Genomic DNA, 24252 nt, shown 5'->3' with positions numbered 1-24252 from the left:
GAAAACGGTGTATTCAAGATTATTTTAATATTATTAATATGTATACTTTAGGCTTTAGAAATATAACTATCAATGACAAAACTTCCACTGGAGTAATGGTAGTTTGCTTAGGCCCCCATCAAATCAATTAATTACAATATACACATTATGATACAGAGCAGATTTGAATCTGAAATAATATTAAAATAAATGCTCAATAGATAAAGGTTTTAATAGTTTTTTATCATTTTCTTCACCTACTGTATTAGCCATCTGTGAGTTCTGAGCACACCCAAAAATGTAAAGCCATTTTCTTCTAATAAACTAATTTTAAGTGCAAACTTTTTTTTTTCTTTAAAAAGACTATGATTGCAGCATCCAGCTTTATAGATTCAGATTTCAAGACTGAGGATGTTAAAGCCGAGTGCAACAAGGCAGTCCTCAACCCTCTTTTTTTGTTCCATTAGAGTAGTTATAAAAACAAACAACAAAATAACTAACAAAATCAGTGCAAAGTCATAATGGGGAGATTCTACTCAAGAAAAGACAGAAGTGGTGGGTGAATGTGGATGGATGCAAAATTTTCAGATGCTCACGCACTTGGTCATAAAAGGATAGTTCACCCAAAAGTCATATTTCAGTTACTAACCCTGAGCCGAAGCTGGGCCACACCACTCAGTTAAAAAAACACGCAGTTTATGAAAATTAAATGAACTATCCCTTTAATTTCAAGCCACAATTGTCTGGTTTGCATCTAACAAAGCCAAGCTTTTATTTCCAGAGGGGACAACAGTCTGATGAGATCTGACGTGAAAGAAAAGATTTTTTAAAACTCTAAAAAAAAATGTGTTAAAACTCCAGAGAACAATAGTACATTAGCGCAATAGTCCGCCATTGCACCACACCTTTTTCTTGCTTCATTCCTCCACTAGGTCAAGTGAGTGATAAACGAAAAAGAACAGAAAAGCCATTAAACAAAATTGGAAGGGGGGAGGAGGAGGGCGGGGAGGGGTATCAAAGAAAAGGAAAACTTGCAATGCTTGCAGGGTGAAGAGCAGCATCAGACTCTGGGTTGCAGGGTTCTTTAGCAGCAGAAATATTGTGGCTATACTACTGTTCCACTGGGAGAGCTGGCTTGGTTTTGGGATGACAATAAACCCTGGAAAAAGGAAAACAAGGAGATTTGCATTGGGAAAGTTCACATAGAGTAGCAAAAAAATCAAGCAACAAATAGCTCATCAAAAAAATCAGCCTCTAGCCACTTCTTTCTCTCCACATCCCGGCTCCCTGCATTTTTAATTAAAAGCCTGCGTGTGCACAGCAGTCAAAGTGGGTGACGAGTGTACAGTGTAACACTAATGATGTCTTTGAGAGGTTTGCTTGATCAAGGCACTTCTAATGGACACAACCAGATAATTGACTTTTTTTTTTTACAGGGCAAATTTGCCAAACTGTTCAGCCTTTCTTTCTTAATGTGCTTTTGTTATTACACACAATCATTAACCATGAAAAATTAGACTACTTCCCCATTACTGAATACTAATTGCACTTTGCAGAAAACTGGCCTCAACCACTGCATCTTTGTACATTTGTACATTTTCTCACCCAGAGACAGAAGGGTAACACTTTGTAATAACCATAATTAATAAATGGTAAATTGATGGTTAAACTTCAGTCAATAGTTTTCACAGTAGTTTAAACAATGAAATGATTATTATGTTTAATAATTATTAGTAATACTAGAATTTATGCTATTTTATGATTAGTTCAATATAAAACAATTACTTTTTAAATTACATATTGTATCATAACTGATAAGAAACAATCACAATTACACTCTGATTAAATCAGTCAAGTTAACTGTTGCATTCTTTATATACTATATGAAGTAAGTGTGTCAAGCTAAGTGTGTCAAGCTCAAGATTTCATGCCCTGAAAACTGTCATTTACATTTCCAATTTCATCTCCAATAGATTGTTTATATGGTATAACAGCCGGTAAGACACACTGTGTCATTCTGAAGTGTAGTTATTTTCTTCAGATATGCGCTGGACACCGCCAAGTAGGTGAGAGTGGAGAGGAAAAAAATTTTACTGGGAAAATCGCTGATTCTGCCTTCAATTTCCATTACTGAAATTGAAAGCTCATTTTGACTGATTTTCAGTTTAATATTGATATTGTAACACTGCAAATGCTAAGTATTTCTTAATGATAACCAAATATTTCGTAAACCTTTAAGAAATCATTACATAGAAAAATGGACCAGAAATTTGTAACTCTTTGTAAATGGTAAAAAGGTTGTAATCCACCTATGAACATTATTTGGATGGTTATTATAAAGCTGCAAGTGATGATGATAACGCCTCATGTTATTAGGTACATAACTTACATTTGTTGCATACATGAACCTACTTAAGTAACGTACTTATTTTAACCAGAAGCATGATCTTTTTCCAAACAAAACAAAATAGTTATACGTTTCCATATCTATCCAAGTATTTCTTGTGCCTTTATTTTGAAAGTCTACCATGGTGCTGCATAATTATGATTGCCAACTTGACCACAGAGCTCCGTCTGTGCAAAACTGCTGCTAGAGGGGTACCTACACCTACAGCATTATAGTCTGAAGTGTAGGGCTGCTGATCAAGCTGCTGAATCTGACGCGCTGCAAGTGAGAACATGAATGTTATCTGGATTGCTATTGTAAAGTTGCAACTGAGGTTTATAATACTTGGTAAATGGTTAATAAATACTGTGTAATGCATCTATACATATAATTAGGATGCCATTATAAAGTTGCGACTGATGCTTATAAAACTTTACAATTGCTTAATAAATGGTTTATAAAATATACATAAACATGATTTGAAGGTTAGTTTAGAACAAAATTAATCAATTTACCATTTATTAATTATGCTTTTTATGATGTTGCCGACACAAGTGTACTCTTCCATATCACAGCCTTGTCTGTGGTCCCATTTTTAGAAAAGAGACATTTGATGAAACTTGTAGGCTATTTTTCCCTCTAGCACTTGTTAATATCTGACTGTAGTTGAAAGCAACAACCTCTCTGAACTAACTCGCCTTCAGACTGCCTGTATGTTCCAGATCCTCAAACTAACATGTGCCTCATTCTGACAAAATCTCTCAAAATACACAGACAAAAGGGAAGTATACAAGGGTGTGTATACACATATTAAGCTGTAAGCATGTGAGAAACTGCAGAAGAGGCTCTTTGGGCAAATACAGAGCCATTTGCATAAAAGCTGAAATGTGAAGAGTGTATATGCAGATGACTTCTTGGCTGTGCTGCTATGCATTGTGAGATGATTATGATGAACCAATGAACACACTCCATATGGATTAATGTCTTCTTTTCCCCCTCGCAGGTCTACACAGGAAATCCTCCTTATCAGAATGTATTATATAACCAGATGGGAATATTTTCATAGCATTGGGTATATTTGAAACTTAGGCAGAATAGGTCTTTCATTGGGAAGCAGGTATACATTAAACAAGGTCTGATATGTTAAGAGCCTGCCTGCAGAGAGTGACAACCTGACTATAAAAGCTAAAAATGCTTCTCTAAATGTCCATAGTTTATTTTAAGTTTTCAGTATGTCTTGATTTTTAGTTTAGGACAGCTAAAGATTGACAGACATAACGTTATCACTTCCACTTTCCCCCACATTTCCTACATTAAAAAGAACTTACCACTTTGCCTGGCCTCGCCCATGTGCAAATAAATCCCTCCTGACAAGCAGTCACTAAACAGTCCTCTAAAAATATGAGTACAGTCAGTCTCTCGTGTGCTATCTTTTTACAGATGAGGGGCTCAAGGAGGGGCACGTCCTCCATGCGCGGGCACAGCAGTGTGCCCAGAGTCTTAGCAGGGTCTGTTTTGGTTTTTGTCAGCAGGTTGAGCTTGTCGCTGCTCTTGCTGCTGATGTGGCCCATGCTGTGGTTGCGTTTGTGGTCCTTCTCATGGTGGCGCTCCTTCCGGTCGTGGAGTGACAGTGTAGCGAACTTACTCACGCCTGTGGCGATGGCACTGTCCATAATGCCACTGCCAATGCCACCGCCAGTCCCAGCCTTGTTGGTGTTGTTTGCCGTTGTCGTGGTGCCGGCTGAATGGGGTAGGCTGTTGGAGCGTGGTAATGTAGTAGAGAGGGAGTTAATGCCAGGAGTATTGGCACCACTGTTGTTTCCATTAGTAGTGTTACTAGAGGTGTTAGTGATTATTGTAGCACCCGCAGGGGGGCTGGTAGCATTCATCACGTTAGTGTGTGTTCGTGTCCGTGAGAGTGGAAGATGGGGAAAAAGGATGTCCTCAGTGAGGTCCCATAGGCACAGCTGAGTGTCCTGGCCCACTGAGCCAAACCGGTACGTGACACTAACGGGCCGACTGTCTGTGGAGTTGCGCTTGGAGAGACGAGACTGCGTGCTGTTTGCCCGGTCTCGCCCAAAGTGGATCATCTGATCCTGGAAGTCCTCGTCACTGCCACTGAACTCCATCGGGTCGCTCTCTTCCACGCTGGTGGTGTAATGGTCAAACGCCACCACACTCACCCACGACTTGTGCCCATGACCTCGGGCAATGACTCTGCAGTCCAAGAACGACCACACAGTCACTAGATCGTCCTCTCCGCCTGCAACTATGTACTTCCCATCAGGACTCCAGCACACACACAACAAGCCCCCAAAGTAGCTCTTCATGGTGCCATGAAGCTCGACCGCGTCAAAGTTGAACACCCGCAAGAAGCCGTCCTGGCTAACGCAGGCTAGGAACTTCCCGTCTGGAGAGAAGGCAAACTCGTTCAGAGCCCCCTCACCCACTGTCCATTTAAGGAGAGGGTTCCGCGTGGATTTACTCTTACACGTGTGTACAGAGTAGTTCTCTCCCTGTTTCAGCAGCTGGTAGTGTGGTGCCGTGGTGCCACAGGTATGCTCCACATTGTACAGGTACATGTTTCCACTGGCGTGAGAGACCAGAAACAGGCTCTCAGAGCCAGGCACCCATTTCACACATGTTACTCTGGACTTGTCTATTAGTCTCTGGCCAGAGAGAAGGAAGGATGAGATTTGAAAAGCAGACAGGGAAGGAGAGAGTGGAGAGAGAAGAGGGAAAAAATAATATCAGTAGAGTATCATCAGGAAATTGGTACTCTGAACATGTTGAAAGTCACACAATTTATACTTAATACTTGCAAAAGATGTTCCTATACCTTTTCCAACGTCAAATTCAAGGACTTATCAATAATTGTCAGTGTATTTTCCCATACCTGACGTGTGGTAATCTACATATATTTTATTTCTCCCACTAACAATTATTTTCATTCGTTTACCATCATAGATGATGAAAACAAACAAGAACATATTCACATTTGAGAAGCAGAAATCAGAGAATTTTGACTTTTTTTCTTTTGGGGAAAAAAAAGACACAAATTGATTAATCAATTATCAAAATAGTTGACAAACTAAACTAATTTACTAATCGTTACCTTTTTATTATGATAAATCCAGTCTAAACAACCAAAACTATGTTTCAGGATAGATTTCTACAAAAAACGCCATATTGAAACAAGAAAGTTTTGGTTTTTCAGTGGTTGTCATCTGTCTGGAAGCAGACTTGGCATGATATACAAGATGTCTGAGCAATGTACAACTTAATTTATTTATTTATCTAAAAAGCACTATTCAGTCAGGTAGCAACCTATTATCAAAGCAATGTAACTTGATAGTGTTTCAAAAACACTATCAAGTATCCAAGCATTTTTCAGACCTTGAAAACACTACATTAAAATTCAAGTGCTTTCAAAGATTCCGTGCACCTGTTTAAAGGCCAAGGTCAGGAAAAACACAAAAAGTAGCACAGAGTACAAGAAAAGCAGCAGGAAACACATTGAACTATATTTATCCTTTGCATAAAAAGATGAAAGAGTTTACCAAAAGGATAAAATTACATTACAGTTTAAGAGGAATACTGAAACAGTACTTCATGTGTGGGATCACTGTTATTCAGCCAATATTTAGTGAGTTGTAAAAGTTGTAGAAGTAATAGTTCTCCTTGGCAGCAAAAGTTCATTTATCTCAGTGGGGCTGGGTAAGATGCCAAAACAAACATCTACTCACCCATAATAGCAGAAACAAGTATTCAGATGCCTGTCTGACTACAAGGCTCAATATAAACCATACTATAACAATCCATTTGGTGAAAAATTAAATGTGAAATTCCACTGCTTCTCACATTTTTTTTGCTGTACTGACCAATACCTACTCTGTACACAGAACTCTAAGTAATCTCAGAGGTCGCGCAGACACTTACCTCCTCATTAAAGAGCTTGCTTGTTTCCTTCTTGATGGGGTCAATGAGCTGTACCTGTCCTGCTGAGAAACCCACCAGCAAGGACACACTCTCTGCTGTGGCCGTGAGGTGGTTGAAGTCATGACAGGTGGGCTGCGTTCCCTTGTAGATGCGCTTGTCTATGGGCTTGCTCAGGTCAGCAGCCTGAGGAGAGAAAGCATGAACGCACATGAAGTGAGTGCAGTAACCTTTAAAAATCAGAAACTACTCGCTGCACTTTGTTGCATGACAAAGGCCATTGTTGGTCAAGCTGTGAGTAATAAACCATTAGAGCTGACTGTGCAGTTACAGCATATTGTTTTTTCCTTTGCTTCATGTTAAAACACACCAACACTCAATTTAGAGGAAACAATGCTAATTAAGTTCACTGATTACTAAGACAACACTTACGTTGGTTAAATCAAATATCTTGGTACTAAAGTGACATCTGAACACTGAACACCAACCATTGGCAACACATCAAAAAGTTCACCATCACCAAGCAAAAATGAACGAAAATGAGGGAGAACTCAAATGACGAGGTATGACTTTTCTCTGTAGATAGGCAGCAATCATGCTGTGTTATGTAAGATTGTTTTTTATGTACAGGCATTTTACTGCTGAGAACAAAAAACACAGAGCCTATACTGTAGATAACCAGTATAACAGTTCCATTTGTTAATGATTTACAGTTTACAGTACTTGTAGAATGGAAAATTCTCTGAGTGTAAGATGATGACTCAGTGGTTCCTCCATTACTGTTAGATGCGACATTGAGTGTTCCTGCCTGTCTCAGTGAGACAAAATGTCAAACCAAGTCTTAAAAGTAGTTTAAATCAAGAGTCCAGGCAAAAACATAGCTCACATGCCCCATAATTGCATGTATGGTATTAGTCTGTGCTTTTATGACTGACATAACCAGCAAAAAATGGTGCATAAGCCTATTCCAACAGTGATGACAAATACTTTTAAATAAGGAGTTTTACAGATATACACATAGAAGAAATAAACAGGTCCCTCCTAATGAGGTGCTGGATTTGTCGACTGCTGCTCTAATACATAGGACGGTAAACAAAAATAAAAAAAAATGGCATTCTTTTCCAGCTGCACCATACAAATGGGACAAATAATCAATATGGTGATGTAGCACAAACATTCTCATGTGATACACTATCATACACTGAAACCAAATACCAGATTATATTAGGCACATGACTAATTTGCTTGTGCCATAATAACTTGCCTATTGCCAGCTAGACTATCTCACAGTTTGCTCTTTTTGCTTTTTTACCATAAATTCTGTGCTACAACCTTCTTCTAATATCTGACAGCTCAACAAAGTCTGTTGCTGAATTACAGTGCCATGATGACACACATGACATGCACATGTCTCTGTGTGAATAATGAAAAGGCTATGACACATTGCTTCAACTTAGAAGTCAGCTGATTCCTGTCAACCTGTGATGTGAAGTCAGCTGCTGGCATAAGTCACTTAATGCAATGTTAGGGACAAGTATACTGGAGGACTGCTTTAAGATCTTGTTTTAATGACGCATGGGAGAGCCTGTATCATGATATTCCTTAAAGGGAAAATTCAGAACTTTTAATATGGATGCCCAGTCAGTGCTAATAGTAAATGTAGACAATTGAAGCAATGAATTCCTCAGTGTGTGCTATATTGACAAGGATGAGTTCTCATACAGCAAAATCTGTTGTTCTTACTGCATCCGGTGATGTCAAAGTTATGTCACTGGTGTTAATCACGAACTACAGGCTACTTCAGCATGGATTTCTAGTCTCACCCTCTGGGTAGCTAGGTGCTAGATGAGTTATTTTTGTCATCTAATATTTTGGCTGACAAAGTAATAGCTACAGGCTAGGCCAGCCCACCATCATCATGACAAATTAAATGACTTATTTGTTAGTGACTGCACATCTATGCAGAATATAGATATATAGTTGTAATTCCAGATACTCTATCACAATTATATTCATCTTGCGGGCCAAATCTGGGTCCCAGTAGGGTGCCAGGTGACATTTTTCTAATTCACAATGGGAAAAAAATTGAATTACACCATTTTTTTCAAGGTAGGAGGGACAGATATGCCAGTTTTATATAATGGGATAAATTAGGCTGTTAGTAACAGAAAACACTAACCTTCATGTGACGGCCTTTCAGTAGGGCTGCACAATTAACTGCAATTGCAACGTGACGAAGTGCAATATCCAAATCAAAGAACCAGAACCAAAGCACAATTTTTGGAAAACAAAAAAATGTATGAGAAAACAGCAACAACAATTATAATGTGGTACTGTAGTGCTGTATAAATGACCTGGCCTAAAAATCTTGTTGTCCAGGTGAAAGACAACATGTTTGTTTGGTACAGACCTCAATAAATATCACATCATCACAATTTTAGTTAGGTTTTTTTTTTTTTTTCAGTTTACATAAATTGTAATGGAAAAGTGATGATTTCCACTAATCCCACTGCAAATCACAATTGCAATTTCAGTCAAAATAATCACAATATGACTTTTTTACAAAATCACGCAGCCCTACCTTTCAGGCTGTGTATAGTACAGCAAGATCAGACGGTGAATTATGTAGAGGAAGACAACTATCAGCTGAAGAAATTAGGACTATTCTGATCCCATGAATGTGTGTTTCATACTAAAAGAACTTAAATATGTTATTCCTTCTGTCCTTTCTAGTGTCCGAGTATTAATCATTCCGGATTTTCAGTGATTGCATAACGCAAGACTTTCCAGCTATGCTTACAATTGTAACTCCTTCAAATGATACAACAGCATTTACAACTAAAATGTGGTTGGAGTTAATGCAGTAAAAAAAAAAAAAAAACTGATTTCTTTCTAAACTTGCACCATGTAAATGTAATTAATAAGTCTACCGATTTGCAAATTAAAAAATCCAAATAAATTGTCCTTTTAATGTTTATTAATTTTATCTAATACATAACTTTATTATTAATGTTTATTTATCAAAGCATCCTATCATTATGCAAAAGTGGAGCCTGGGCAAAGCAAGTTGAGTATTCCTACTTTAGCTACCAAAATATTATGCTCCATCATAGACGTCCAGCTAAAGTTAGCTTTTCTCCACAGGCAGAGCAAGTCAGCTAGTTTGATCAGCTCATAGATTCCGTCCAGACACATCCCCAATGTGACGGCAGCGGTTATCTAACTTTCTAGCCAAATGACTGTCCACACACTAAATCAGCATCATTGTGGGTTCTCGACAGCTGTCAGTCAAAAGGCGTCGACAGGTGTTATTATGGGTGTCAACGTACAACTGTCACTATCATCACAAACTGCAACCATTACAGCAACCATGTCAACCCTAACAACTTAAATCACATCAAAAGGTCGACTTTACCCCACTGATATATGTCTAACCTTAAAAAGCCATCTATCCAGCAAAACTACAACACAGTGACGGACTGGGGACGGAATTTAGCCCCTGGCCTCGGAGTAGCTGCTGGCTTGCTAACGTTAGCCAGTTGCGCTGGCTAACTAGCTAACCAGTGGGATAGCATCGAGCTAACTAGCTGTCAGCTAATTTCAAAGTCAAGCACCTGCCAGAGTTATTTAACACAGCCAACACAAGCCTGAAGTTGAGCAGCAGCTCAGGCAGCAGTGATGTTTTTTAACATGCGGTATCACGGATTTCCGCTGACATTAGCTGCGTTAGCACGCTACCTTTCTAACGCCTTTGTAGATGTAGAAGTAGAGCTCACGGCCCACATTGAAACAGATCCTGTCGCCGTTGCCCGACTGGTCGTTGACGTTCACGAAGGAGACCTTGACGGGGTTGGAGCCTTGCGAGTTGAAAGGCACCCTGTTAGGACGGCTGTATTCGGAGTGAGTGAGGAGTTTGTAGACGCCTTCCCGAGTGGTGAACTGAGTTTTAATTTCGTTCATCTCCTTCCCTCCTCCCTCCGCCGCCATCTTTGAAATTAACATTCATCCCTTTCCCCCAGGCCGGATCTTACGCACGGAGGGGAGCGGGCCATGGAGCGGGCACTCCGACTCTCCCGTTCCCCCCAATGGTTCACCGAGGAACTGGTGGAGGAGGATGCGACCAAGGAAATTTTAAAATAACTCAGTTGTCACAATCTTGAACTTCTCTAAACGTTGCAGCATTATTCTTCATTTTAAAAACATATATTACTAATAGTGCATTTGGCAAAATGGAACCGCTATACAATATAATACGTTTTACATTGGTGGTAGGTTCTTGTTAAATTGTATATTTAAACAAATCTTGGGCATTATTGTGAAGTTATTTATCTATGGAAGCCCATTTCCGCTAGGGTGATAGGGAAGGGGACTCTTTCAAAATAATGAGTTGCTTTCTCAAAATAATGAGCTTTCTGAAAATAATGAGTCAGGATCTCAAAATAACTTTTTCAAACTAATGACTTATAGTGATCTTATCATTATCTCAAAATAATGAGAAAATTTATCAAAATAGTTTGTTGGTATATTAAAACGTAATGAGAAAAAAATAATACGTTTTAGTAATGACTCATGCTGTTATTATTTAAGACAGTTTCTCATTATTTTGAGAGAGAGTTTCACTGTTTTCAGAGATTAAGTCTGTATTTTCAGAAAGTCTCCTAGTATTTTGATACACTACGTCATTATTTTAAGAAAATTCCTTACTGTAATGACTTACAGGATATTTTATTTTTATCACATTATATCGCTTCTTTCACCTGTAGTGATGTTAAAAATAATAATAATAATAATAGATATTTGAAAACAGGTATACGAAGTGATCCGTACATTTATTAGGCTGTTGTGCAGAATCAGTGAGGTCAATAAAAAAAAAAAAAGAGTTTTATTTTGAAAAAGAAAAGTCACCGGACGTGTTTTGTTAAAATCGTGACCCGTGCTGTCCATGCTGGTTGTAATGTGTGGATCGCTCACCTGTGGACGTAGTTGGCTGCTTTATGCATCAAAGACCCCTCACCTGGTACTGTGCTTGGTTAATTAATCCACCGGTTTAGCTGGCTAAACAACAATGACGTCTTTTTAAAAGTCTTTTTTCCTGTCTCGTGGTCCAAAAAAAGTTATACGCACCCAATGTCATGGCATATAGGAGAAGACGACAGCTCGTACTTTCAGGTAAGCATATTTTGATGTGAATTTTTTTTTTTTTTTTTTTTTTTTTTTTGCAGAATTAAAAATATTGGTATTTTACAGATTTTTTTTCTTGAAAGTATTATCATGGCACTGCATGACTAAGTAATAATTTGATGTAGTTTTTTTTCTGGATACAATTTTTAAAACAAACAAAAAGTGTGTACTTACTTTTGGTGTCATTTGAAAGTGTTTAAATACTTTATTGCTCTACATTCATTTTTTTTCTCTCCAATTAGACCACAAGAGATGTTCACCCAGCAAAGTGGACCAGCTTGCTTTCAAATACATGGTGAGATGAGTGAGCCACATTTCATCACCATACTGAGAGAGCTCAAGCCTTTTCTAAGATTTTCTCAGAAGATCTTAAAATCACTTGTTGCATTTAATTTGTGACTTAATATATAATATTTATAATATTATGAATACATACTGGAGTGGTTTTTTTTGGTCTGTTTTCTGTCAGGAGATGTGTAAAGTGGAATCCAGCACAGATTCTGACTCCGAGATCAGTCCAAGATGGTCAGACACCAGCACTATGGTATTTCAGAATGTGAACAGGACAAACACAATAAGCACAAATGGATGAGTGACAATGTAAATTTATGTAGTGTAGATATGTTTTAAATGGCTTAGAGTTTAACTCAGTCAGGAAATCCTTAAAAACGCTTGAAGTGCTTGGATTAAGGATGAAGTGCTTGAAACTGCCTGAAATTGTAATTCCATTACTTTCATAGTAATTCTGTCGGACTAAATAGTTTGCTTTTTTGACAAAGAAATAAAATAAGTCAGATAACCTCAACACTTCTGCATTTTGCACAGCATGAACACAACTCTGCTCGAGGCTTTAAAGTTCACGAATTTAGAAACATGAAACATTGTCGTGTTTTATTTTAATTTCCTTCTGTAGAATTCTATCACAAAACATAATTTTGGTTGTTTATAGTTCAGTAACATCTGTTTTAATGTGCTGAAGAAAAGAAATAATCATTTTGAGTGTGTATATAAATACAGCATGTATATGAAGACAGTATATAGACCTAATTTACCACATCAGAATAATGAGAAATGATGAATTGGTGTCCAAGTCATTATTTATTGTTTTAGATCCTAAGACATTATTTTGAGAAAGTTTCTCATTTTTTTGATAAAGTTTCACCTTATTTTGAGACACATTTATTATTTTCAGATACTAACTCATTATTTTGAGAAAGTTTCTCATTATAATGACACACAGGATGTTTTTTTCATCACATTGGCAGGAATGGGCTCCTACATGCCATAAAATGGGATCAAATTGAGTTTCTTTCCCATAAACCTAATCTACACGCCCATTTTCTTGGCACCACCACTGACACACCTTCCTACATCCACATTCTTGTCTCTTCTGGCCTGAGCAACATCATTTAGGCGGTCAACATTTGGATGGGCTCCAGCATGCATTGAGATTTTTAATTTAGAAATTAATTATTGTCTTGTTAATGTAAAAATCACTGAATTCCTCATTGAGCAGGGATGTGTGAGCAGTGCACCAGAGAGTGAGACTTTTCGGCAGACACTGCCGTTAACACACAAGCCCGCAGGAAGGCATGGCTGTTATTCTTTGGTAAGCATTCTCCTTTCTCTAATCCATCCCTTTTTGTTGCAAATGCACCCTGCTCATCTATGTGTTTATGAATGACTGCTTGTGTGCCTGCGATTGTAGTTTTTGGACCCATATGATGGGAGCTCTGAGGATTCTGATGAGTCAAACGTCGATGTGGGCGTCTCCAGCAGGCGGACAAGGCAGCAGGGAAAAGGTGGAGGAGGAGGCTGTCGGTTCTCAGGCAGGAGCAGGAGATTTATCCTTCATCACCCTGCCTTCCTCAGAGAAACTGTGAAAAATGGGATGAGAGATCCTGTAACAGATGTCCAGATGAAATGTGGGAGTGACTCTGAGCAGCTGTGGGTCTGTGAGCTTGATATTGACAGTGATAGGAACGGTCGTGGAGATCTTAAAGAGGAAATTGCAGACGATTCATCAATGCACACCCAAAATACAGACTTAGAACTGCATTGCCAATTTGATGACTCGGGCTTACACACTGCAAGATCCCCCACACCTCAAACAGCTGGACCTGCAACCCCAGTGGAGGGGAGTTTGTCCCAGATGTTGGACAGCTCCTCTGAAAGATCCCCCAGTCCCTGTAACCTCCGATCTCTTTACAAGAGAAAGCTGGGCTTCCCCGGAGCGGAGGTGGTGGAGCTGGGGCAAAGAAAGAGGCAGTGTCTCATCAACATGGAGGATGAACAGGAGGGAGGAGAGTCTAACCACGGACTGACAGACTGAAGCACTGCAGTCATATTTAATGCCTTAAATGATAGAATGAAATGTCATAAATAGTTACTTGGCAATGCACTGTGTTTACTCATGTAAAGAGACACAAGGGTTTGTTTTTCTACCTCCATTTATTTTGAGGTGTTGCATACTGTGCCGATTGTCTCTTTAAGTTATTATGATTTTTGTTGTGTCTCCAAGTAGACCAAAGCACAACCTATGCACTGGAAATTAAGAAACTAATTGTTTTGCCATAGACCAATAAAAAAAAAGAAAAAGAAAACATAATACTGTTCTTTATTTGTATGAGCTAAGTATCTGTATCTGCTAACGTTTTAACACCTTCTGATTTATTGATTAAGATGGCACCATGTAACTATAACTCCACTGAATTTGAACCACAAGTGTCCTATCAAAGTCTTTTTGTTATAATGACAAGCTGCTCAGATTTTACTTTCAGCAAATTACTCTAAATAAGAAAAATATATATACATGACTTGATTCTTTTCAAAAGCATAGTGGTGGAAAGTAACAAATTTACCCATGTACTTTACAATTTTGAGTGACTTGTACTTTACCTTCACAACATTATACTTCAACTCCACAACATTTCAGAGGAAAATATTATACTTTTTACCCCATTGCATTTATTTACCTTCTATAGTTACTTTGATTTTCTATACAATGACATATGATACAGTGTAAAGACCACATATACACTCAAAGGTCTTCTCTGTTATTTTTTGGACCTTGAAGACTAAATCATTTAACTCTTTGAAAAGGACCATTTTTGCATTGGGAGAAATTTCACCTTTGATCCTTATAGTACATTATGCTGGTAATACATCTGTACTTTTACTTGAGGGGAATTTCAAATGCAGGACTTCTACTTGTAACAGAATATTTTCACACTGTAGTAGTGTTAGTTGTACTTAAGTAAAGGATCTGAGAAAGTTTTCTTAAGTCTAGACGAACATACAGCTTAACAATGTATTCCACGTTTTTGTTGCAGATAAGAATGAAAGTCTTATATTCTTGTGCTCTTTTCTTAGACATGTTCTCACACAAGTATTGTGAAACTTATTATCTTCTTTAATAGTTTGCAGATTTAGTTTCATTTCCTCTTATTGAACTGTACGTACTTTTTTCTCTTGCAAAACTAGTCAAGTCATATTTTATTCATGTAGCCCCAAATCTCAAATCACACCTTCTCTCATTACATCCATGATTCTGTAGAGGAAAAACTTCCTCAAAAACAAAAACCCTTTTAGCAGGGAAAGTTTTTCTCCAACCAGCAGGTGGCAGTAATGCACTGGAAATTTTAGCATTTTCGTATCATTTTGCTTCACAGCTCCGACTCCTGACATTTTAAACGTTAGGTTTATAAAATGGTGTTTGACAGTCAAGAATTCAGTGACAGAGAGCAGGAACTGAAGTTCAGCACAACGATGATGTCCACTGTGCACTTTTCAGATTCTGTGTCCCAAGTGTCCTGACTAAGACAAGAAACCTTTATTTCCTCAGCAAATTCATGAGGTACATTTTCTGTGATACCATCCACAATCCTGTCTGCCAAACCAAATGTATAAAAGACAAGAGTGAGATTCTCTCACAGAAATGTCTCCAACAGTGACAAATGTTATCTATTCTGACCGAAATAGGTTATCAGACATTATCTTGTTAAATTTGAGTTGCCTCTAGAAGTCTGGCAGACTGACAAGTAGATTTCAATGGTTGACGGAATACTTAAAAAGTATTGAGAGAATCATAAATATTCACTTTGAGTCTGAGGGTCAGGTAATAAACATTTAGAGCTATATGAGCCTGAACCCTTATTCTCAAATCAAACTGTAAATTAAACATTTACGTGGACACAAACAATGCTGAAGTCATTAATGCAGTTCATTTAATTCCAACAAGCTTTATTCAATCTAAAAACATACAGGCTCTTTCATAAAAACATCTTTCACTTCCAACTTCCTTTTTCCACATTTCATTATCCCTTCATTTTACCATCTGACAACATCCCCTTGACCTTCTGAGACACTTTCCACAAACACTACGAATGGCTACATGTTAATTACTGATCCACAAAATGTTCCCAACTATGTTTCGTATTGGAATGCAACAGGCTACAAACTACATTTTAATTGGAGGCTAATAAATGAATGAATGTAAATGATTATTGATGATTTCTGGTCTTAAGGAATGACTTGTTTAATCTACTCGGTGCACAGGACAGCGACTCCACGCTCGTAGAAGCTGTGTGGATCTTCTTTGGTGGCGATGTCGAAGTCCACGGTGAAAATGAGGTCAGACCTGGTGAAGTTCAGGTACACGGGCAGAGTCACCTGCAACAAGGAGAAAAACTAAATGTGAGGAGAGATTCATCCAAAACTGAAGCAAAAACATTTGATGAACGCATTTACAGCATTGTTACACATTTTCTGTAGATAATTTGATAGAAAAAGGACTGGTTTTGTACTGTGTTCATACCATGTGTCTCTTCTCAGCAGTGCTCTGCTTGATCCAACGGAGCTGAGTGAGAGGCAGCTCAGTGGAGATGGAGGTTGACAGAGACAGCTTGTTGTTGGCACAAGTAGCTCCCTGCAGTTTCAGACCTGTGACACACGACCACATTCAGCATTAGAATCCTTAAAACTAAATTTTACAAATCTCCAATATACATTTAATCTAATGAAAAAGCCAATTTTGCAATATAACTTAACATCAAATGTTAAAATACAGGTATACTCTTCTCAGTTAACTATATACACACACACACACACACACACACACACACACACACAATGTGTGTGATTTCATCAAACTACAGCATTTTGTACTAAGTGAACTTTAGAAAATATTTAGACAAGGACAAGGGAGCTACAGAATTAGTGTGACTTTCTTTTTACTTCTACTACTTCTTTTACAGATCTCTGCTCATGACCCCATGTACATCTGGAGGACACTTTCCTACTTCACATATACCTCTATTGTCACAGTTTAACCTGGTTATGTAACTCATGTCTACAGCAGGCAACGTGCTGCGTGTCTGACCTTTGATGCCAAAGCTGCAGGCGTCCAGTTGGGCTCCCTGGGCGGTGGTGACGTTGACCTCCAGACACAGCTCTTCCAGAGACCAGCTGTTGGCCTGGGCCACGTACTGCCGGGTGGCAGTGATGTAAGCCTCTGGCACAAACAGGCTGCCAAGGCACACATGGATGTTCTGGAGAGGGAGCAGAAGAGGACAGTTCTGTGAGTGGCTCTGTTACACTGTTTAAAAGTCACAGGTTGTTTGATTCTCAAACGGTTAACCAAACTGTACCTTCAGTTCCTTTGCACCTCCACTGGCAGCCCCCTGGGAGATCTGCTGCAGCTGTTTGATACGCTCACTGAAGTCTGCCACCCACTGGATCACAGTCATGGCGGCTGGAACTGTGTAGCGACACCAGCTGCGAGGGAGGATACCTGGGGAGAAGGAAAAATAGGTGTGCATCAGTTATTCCTCAAAGGATAATTCTGTTCAAGGACCTCTAGATGCTCAAGACTGACAATTAGGAATTTTAAGTGTGCGGGGATTTTCCTATATTAACTTCAGCGTTATTAATTCGAGGTGCATTTTGGTTTTGCTTTTATTTTTTTTATCTTAAAAAAGGACTATAGATTGAACAAATAAATTTTTACCTTTAACAAGGTCGCTGATTAGTGTACGCAGGTAGTTGGTCTGCTTCTTCTTGCCCTCACAGACTTGCACCACATCGGACAGATCCTGACGGACCTCCTGCAGCATCTTGCCGCCCATCTTCACCTCACGCTCAAAGAACCGGAACAGTGGGTCCTGAAGTGTGTGTGGGTTTGGACAAGGGTATTAAATCGAATACAGAAGCAACAATGAAGAAGCAAAGAAAAGCAAGTACATATTTTAACTGCTGAAATTGGGGTTTCTGCAGATTTCAACTAGTTAAATATAAGATTTTTTAAGACAATTATGAATGCAATTTGAGATCCTTTTCACATCCATACTGGCAAAAATACAAATTGCAGTTTTAGTGGTAATTAGTGGTTACATCATGATCAAAACTAATTTTGCCAAAAACGCATTTAAAAGTGAGACTGATGTTAAAGCAAGTTCAGTAATGTGTATTTCATAATACAATCATTTTTTAAGATCTGTCAAATATCAAATTAAAGAAATTATAAGGCCTAATATTCAGATTTTAGACTTTTAAAGAACCTACAGAAACCCTGTTAAATGCTGTTAAGTGCTTTTATTTTTCATTTAACTTATTTGTTACCTCATGAGTAGAGCTGAAAAAAATTTAAAATTATAAAACAACTGATAAGCATGGCAGTAACTGCACAGGATATACAGCTTCTTGTAGACAACAGGCCTGTTGCCTAAATTCAGTTGGCCAACCACCTCTCCTCTCATTCCTGCCGTTACCTTGATGTTCTCCACCGTGCGTTTGAGTGGATTGACTGTTTGTGGCATGAGCTGCAGCCAGTTGCAGGCGGTGGTGTGGAGGGTCCTCATCCAGGCCGGCTGGGCGTCAGATGTGGACGAAGTGCGCTCCTTCTTCTCCGTCTCATAGGCAAGGTCATCCTCATCCTCCAACATCTGCATTTTCAGCATCTTACCCATCATGTCAATGCCTGTGCAGCCCGGCGGAGGGAACAAGTGAGCGGGAAGGGAGGGAGGTGGAAGACAAGGCCATGGTGGGAGGTAGGGGGGAGAAGAAATTAATAGTGGAACAAAGAAACAAACAACTTACCTCAAGAGGGTGTGTTAATACAAGGTTTGTTTGTTTTTTCTTTAACAAAAGAGGAGCCAGAAAAACAAATTAGGACTACACTGGGCAGGACGACAGACACACATAAGGCTTCAGGCAACACTTCAATCAAATGTAACATTCAACAAGGTTTCCAAATGGATAAAATAACCGCATTCCTCACTGGATCTGTGAAAAGAAATGAACATAACTGATGGAGGGTTTGGGAGACAAACTAAAGGGTGGGAGTGAGGATGAAGGAGAGGAGGAGTATGGCAGGTCGAGGCTTCAGTAGCCAGGACTGTGAATTTGGAGGAGGTGTGGATGGGAAATCAATCTGTAAAAACAGGGAGGGAGGATGTGATCGAGGGGACGGGGAGGTGTGCGTGTGGTTTTCAACTCTAATCTGAGGATGGGGTGGGGATGATAATTCTGCAAAGCGACATGATGGCTGTGAAATACAGCTGCTGGAGGGTGAGGATACACACACCCTTCCTCTACGCAGAGCACCTTGAAAGCATGATGGCTACAACTGCACAACTACGATATACAAGACTGCAACTAGGGCCTACTTGTGATACCACAGACAACTAAGAAGTGAAGATGAGATTAGCAGAGGGAGCTCATATTATTGCCACACACACACACACACACACACACACAGTATTCTGCCCCAGGCAGACAAAAAATAAGATCTTGATCTCTTGTTGCACTCAGACACCCTGTCAAAATAAAAGTCGAGACACTAGAACAGAGAGAGATGGTTAATGATTGGCTGTGAGAACATGAAATCTGGTCAGATGGTTTGAGGAAGAAGAATCAGGATTTTTTTTTTGGTCCAGTGACCAACAGAGCACCAGAGTGCAGATCAGATGATTGAGATGATCGGCTTTGGCGTACCCTGAGTGGTGAGCAAGACCTTTTCAGCGTTGCTAGGCAACCCAAGCCAAGATGGAGTCTGGGTGTCGGGAAGCATCTCTACCCAGTGCATGAACTCCTCACGCCTGTGACAAAATCAAAACCATAAGTCATTTTAAAGTTAATCGGGGAAGCATTTGTTCAATATTAATAAACTGGAATCCGCCTGTTTGAGGCTATACTGACCGAATGCCATCGGGCATCTTGATGTCCTTGTGTCCGTCAACCTTGAGAGCCAGTTTGAACTCGCTGTCGAAGCTTCCCTTGGTGAAGATGCGCTCCAGGAAGGTGTTGAGAAGACGCTGGTCAAACTCGTTGTCAATGCGGCCACCATAGATGGACAGGGCCATCAGAGTCTTCAGAGCCGCCCAGGGGATCTTGTCTGGAGCAATATTTTGACGACCCTGCGTGTGTGTGTGTGTGTGTGTGTGTGTGGGAAGAAGTGTAACAATGTTATATTCATGCTTTCAAAACTCTTACACTTAAGTCCTTTATCTGGTTAATTTAGTATTTTTAAGAACTGTGTGAATTTAATGGGAATTGATGTGTAGGTACTTTTACTATTAATTGTGAGATCGTTCTTTTGTTTCTCCTTTCTGGAAGCAATTACTATTTTAGAGTTATTGCATAAACCATTGCCAGAGTCTCCCATGTTGTGTTTTTTTCAATTCAATTCACACATGAATTCAATTCAATTAAATTCTTCACACATTCAAAGAATATGATTTCTGAAATTATCTCCAACCTTAGCGGTGTCATCCAGCCAGGTGTCCACGGTGTCACAGGCAGAGCGGAGGTCTGACTCTCCAAACTCATATTTCTTGGACCAGCCCAGTGGTGCATATCGCAGACGCTCCTGAATGACTGCGTGGAACCACGCCAGCAGGAAGTAGAGACGAGCACGCTCGTTGGGAGCCTGTGGAAACATGGTACAAAAAAAAAAGTCATTAAGATGGCAAATGGGGAGGAAGTGTGTCAGCACCATGGATAGAAGTGAGAGATCTTTTTGGTGGAAAAATTAAATAAGACGAAGTCACCTTGCACATGCGAGCCACAGGGATGCTGCTGAAGGTTCTGAGCATGTTGGCCTTGACACCAGGAGGAGGCTCGAACACAAAGATACGACCGGCACGAAGCAGATTCACTGGGACCTGTCAGGAAAACACAGTACTGAGACTTTGAGGAATGAAAGAAGAAGTGTCACTTAAGTTTTCATTATTAAGATTATGAAACGCTAGAACTTCGTTTATGGCTGGTGTGGTTTACCTTGGGGTTGATCTCCATGGTCAGGAAAAGCCTGAAGCTTGCATGGGGCTGCATAGAGTGGAGCTTCTTCTCGAGCTGCATCAGCCATCCAGGGGCCAGGTGGACGTTCTCCAGCATCACCCACCTGCCAGACTTGACCGCAGTGTTGATGTCTCTGTCTGCCTTGTTGAAGCCCTCAGCCGAACCTGTCAACAGTTTATGAACATTTATTAGCCATTTCCTAAATTAACTTTTGACACATAAATAAGATCCTCAAGTCAAGAGTATGAGCTTTTTCCTTCCTTACCAATGGAGATGGAAGTGATCTGTTTGTTCTGCTCAGCAGCAAGATCTCTGACAAGGCCGCTGGCATCATAACCAGGTACAGAGCACATCAGGACTGGAGTGCTGGGCTTCACCTGCAAACACAAGAGAGGAACATCAGCAACAGTTTCAACAACACCAACGATGGCCTCTGGAAAGAATAATTACGGAGGAAATGTTTAGTACCTCACTATCCACAATATTAGCCAGATCAAGTGGCTGCTCGATGATGTTCATGAAGGACTCTCCCAGCACCTTTGAGACAAAGATGTGTGACATGGCCAGCAGACGGTCGGGGCGGAAAGCCTGAATCAGCAGCAGCTGGTGTACTGCCTGGCCAATGGGAGCTGAGCAGGGAAGAGCAGAGAAGGTCATGTAGATATAGAATATATACATCACTATTAACCAATAGTCAATGTATCAGCTACAGTAGATGGTGGATGGCACACTCCCAGTTTTGAAAAGCAGATGACAGTACTAACACAGAAGCTAAGATATGAACTGAACAGGGTATGAAATGGACAGGGTCAGTGATAAAATGTATTTTAGCCACTTAAAAAGGTCCAAACAGGATAAAATTTCGTTTTGTTGTTGGCCCTGTCCACAGCAGTGCTTAGCGTCCCTACTGGTGCGCCTCTCTGCTTCTCCCAAGTGGGCACATGCTGCTGAACTCCATCTAGTTTAGTCGATACACTGACTATGGATGAGTGCCTCATACAATCACCCTTCAAATTATCTGAACTAGCCCTTTAATGTATGCATCTATTGGATGTATCCATCTACTCACTGGACTGCTTCTCCTCTGACCACAGATAAGGAACAGCCAGCTCTGGAGTGTTGCTCTCGAGCCACATGAAGTATTGCTGAAAGTCACACAACAAAACAATCACGTTTTTATTCACAGAAAGTCATTTTTTTAGGAGGCATGCAAGTAAATATAAGTTTGTTCATACACAGCTTTAATTATCTCAATATATGCGATACCAACGGACAGTATCCATCAATACTCACCTCATCAGCTGAAACCTTGTCCACCAGGTCGCTGAATGCTGGCAGGCGGCTGAGGCGGACCATAGCCTCACTCTGCTCAGTGGAGAGGCCTTTGACTTTAGGCAGAGACATGCCGGTCAGAACGATCTCCTTACCGCGCAGGAAGTGCTGGAACTCTGCATCATATGAGGGCTCGCTGGAAAGAGATGGATTGAAACAATTAAGACCTATGTTGTCTGATGTTTATGTGATCCTACCACTGGTGGTAGATTAGTGAAACACTGGTCTCCTACCTGGTTATGCCCTTCAGACTGATCTTAGCCAGCAGCATGGCGAACGTGATGTGATCCTGGTGCAGCATACCTCTTGCTGCTCTGTTGAACACCACCTAGATAAAAAAAAAAACCCAGTCGTAAGCAAAGTGTGTTGATTACAATCATACCGCCAAAGAAAACTAGCTTTGTTTTATTAATGTGCAGCTCAAACCTGGAAGAGGTCCTTGGTGATGACAGCAAGTCTCTGTGAATGATCGCTGATGCTCTTGAGGTTGGCGTTCTCATACAGCACAGTGTGGTACGTATCCAGGAAGAAGTGAAGAGAGTACTGGTACAGGAAGTGCATCTGAAGCAAGATACAAAGAATGATTTGTTTATTACATAGTTGTATGGCTGGCTGACACAAAAATAATAATGTGAAAATACTATTGATATTGATAATTAAGCAGAGAAATAAAAATAATCATAAAATAAACTAAAACAAAGATTGGGTGGAAGTACATGTAAGATGTGTTCAGACCTGGTTGAGAGCCTCCATGGTAAAGTAGATGCTGCTGCAGGCAGAGGACAGAGACAGGTACTGCTGAGACACTGCCTCCACCTCTGCCATGACGATATCGGTCTCCTCCACCTTCCTGGTCACCTCAGCTGCCTCCTTCTTCAGGTTCTCCAGCGTGGTGATGATGGTGTCGTCATCAAGGATGCGGCCTTTCACCTCATTGAGGGCCTGCAGCAGAGATTTTTCCAGCTGACGCAGACGCAGCTGGAACTCACCTACATGAGACAGGAGGACAGTTGTTGATTGACTTTTCCACTGTGAATTCAGTCTGAATTACCTTCCATCATCATCATCACCCTCCGCTGTGCCCTGCCACTGTGTTTTCTGTCTCACCCTGCAGTTTGAGGAGGTCGGAGCGTTTCTCGTCCACATCAGGCCTCTCAGCCTTGAGGACCTCGTTGAGACACTGGCTCTGAAGACTGCTGCGTGTTACAGTGAAGTTGACAAAAGTAACACGAGAACACAAGTCTGGTGCGAACTCGACCTGCAAACACAAGACACAACATGAATCAGAGATTAATGAAGAAAATTCTCTATTTCAATCAGAGACTTCGACATATTAAAGTTGGTTAAATACTCTCTGGTAATCTTATATTATCAATAGATAAAACCTAAATGACTGTATACTCACCGTTGGGTCTCGAGTAGAAAGGAAGATGACGAATGAAGGTGACAGATCGATGTCCTGGTCTCCCAGAGTGATGAGGACACGACCTCCAGTTCTGCGGACCTCTCTGTTCAGCACCGGGTTCAGGATGGGGTCATAACTTTCTACATCCTTTAAGGCAAGAAAAGAAGAAGAAGCAACTATAAGCAAAGCCTTGATGACTATGAGGGCCTTGGACAATGAGAAGTGCACAATAAAACACTGTCAGCGTGAATTAGCTGTTCTTACCTGGACCAACAGTGGGTTTCCAAAACGCAGAGCACTTTCCAGGTTCTTCCTGAAGGCGTCATCCAGGAAACTGGTTCTGGTGATCTTGCGGTCTTTGTACTCATTCATGATGAACTCTGTGGCCTGGCCTGATGGATCGATGATAAGCGGGTACCTAGAAAGGGCAGCAGTAGAGAAGAGATCAACATGTTACTTTCATAATCCAATAAATTTTGAGACCTGTGAAAATCATATTTAAGAAATATTAAAGACTTGCAGAAACCCTGCAACAGTAACAAACCAAAAAAACATTACAATGCCCGAAGAGAACGACACTGACCTGTTGAACCTCTTGAGCATGATGGCGTTCTCAGTGCAGAGGTCATCAGCTGGGAGGGAGTTGGCTTGCCAGCGGAGTCTCTCATCAGCATTGGACAGGTACTCAGTTCTGGCAATATCCGTACGGAACTGGAAGAAAAAAAAAATCACATCA

General features: G+C 40.2%; 3 protein-coding genes across 4 annotated transcripts in view; 1 reads left to right on the top strand and 2 right to left on the bottom strand.

Annotated features, from left to right (window-relative positions):
- Positions 1-10: 10 nt before the first annotated feature.
- On the bottom strand, positions 11-10569 carry wdr20a (WD repeat domain 20a). The gene is made up of 4 exons (XM_084741958.1): positions 10040-10569; positions 6305-6487; positions 3694-5034; positions 11-1138 (listed from the first exon to the last, which is right to left on the bottom strand). The coding sequence occupies exons 1-4, from the start codon at positions 10301-10303 to the stop codon at positions 1085-1087; spliced, it is 1842 nt and encodes a 613-aa protein (XP_084598084.1). The 5' UTR covers positions 10304-10569; the 3' UTR covers positions 11-1084.
- An 864-nt stretch (positions 10570-11433) lies between these two features.
- On the top strand, positions 11434-14090 carry LOC146310865 (uncharacterized). The gene is made up of 5 exons (XM_084742974.1): positions 11434-11470; positions 11725-11777; positions 11952-12026; positions 12999-13091; positions 13191-14090. Exons 1-5 carry the CDS (start codon positions 11434-11436, stop codon positions 13812-13814), a joined length of 882 nt encoding a protein of 293 aa, XP_084599100.1. The 3' UTR covers positions 13815-14090.
- Positions 14091-15698: 1608 nt separating this feature from the next.
- Positions 15699-24252, bottom strand: part of dync1h1 (dynein, cytoplasmic 1, heavy chain 1) — a 32886-nt gene continuing 24332 nt past the window's right edge. For both annotated transcript variants that reach the window (XM_084741956.1, XM_084741957.1), the window contains exons 56-77: positions 24100-24227; positions 23781-23934; positions 23517-23663; positions 23219-23369; positions 22847-23100; positions 22538-22672; positions 22345-22439; positions 22073-22247; positions 21849-21924; positions 21248-21408; positions 21045-21156; positions 20759-20943; positions 20530-20643; positions 20238-20408; positions 19679-19896; positions 19475-19578; positions 18250-18458; positions 17490-17643; positions 17131-17273; positions 16863-17031; positions 16299-16423; positions 15699-16153 (exon numbers count right to left, since the gene is read on the bottom strand). In XM_084741956.1, coding sequence (XP_084598082.1) covers positions 16025-16153; positions 16299-16423; positions 16863-17031; positions 17131-17273; positions 17490-17643; positions 18250-18458; positions 19475-19578; positions 19679-19896; positions 20238-20408; positions 20530-20643; positions 20759-20943; positions 21045-21156; positions 21248-21408; positions 21849-21924; positions 22073-22247; positions 22345-22439; positions 22538-22672; positions 22847-23100; positions 23219-23369; positions 23517-23663; positions 23781-23934; positions 24100-24227 — 3309 coding nt within the window. In that variant the 3' untranslated portion in view covers positions 15699-16024. The remainder of the gene's footprint in view (positions 16154-16298; positions 16424-16862; positions 17032-17130; positions 17274-17489; positions 17644-18249; positions 18459-19474; positions 19579-19678; positions 19897-20237; positions 20409-20529; positions 20644-20758; positions 20944-21044; positions 21157-21247; positions 21409-21848; positions 21925-22072; positions 22248-22344; positions 22440-22537; positions 22673-22846; positions 23101-23218; positions 23370-23516; positions 23664-23780; positions 23935-24099; positions 24228-24252) is intronic.

The sequence above is a fragment of the Lutjanus erythropterus genome, chromosome 18 (genome assembly GCF_056507025.1).
Source record: "Lutjanus erythropterus isolate fLutEry1 chromosome 18, fLutEry1.hap2, whole genome shotgun sequence".
NCBI lineage: Eukaryota > Metazoa > Chordata > Actinopteri > Lutjaniformes > Lutjanidae > Lutjanus > Lutjanus erythropterus.
The sequence above is the reverse complement of the archived record's forward strand: the minus strand, read 5'-3'. Positions and strand labels throughout refer to the sequence as shown.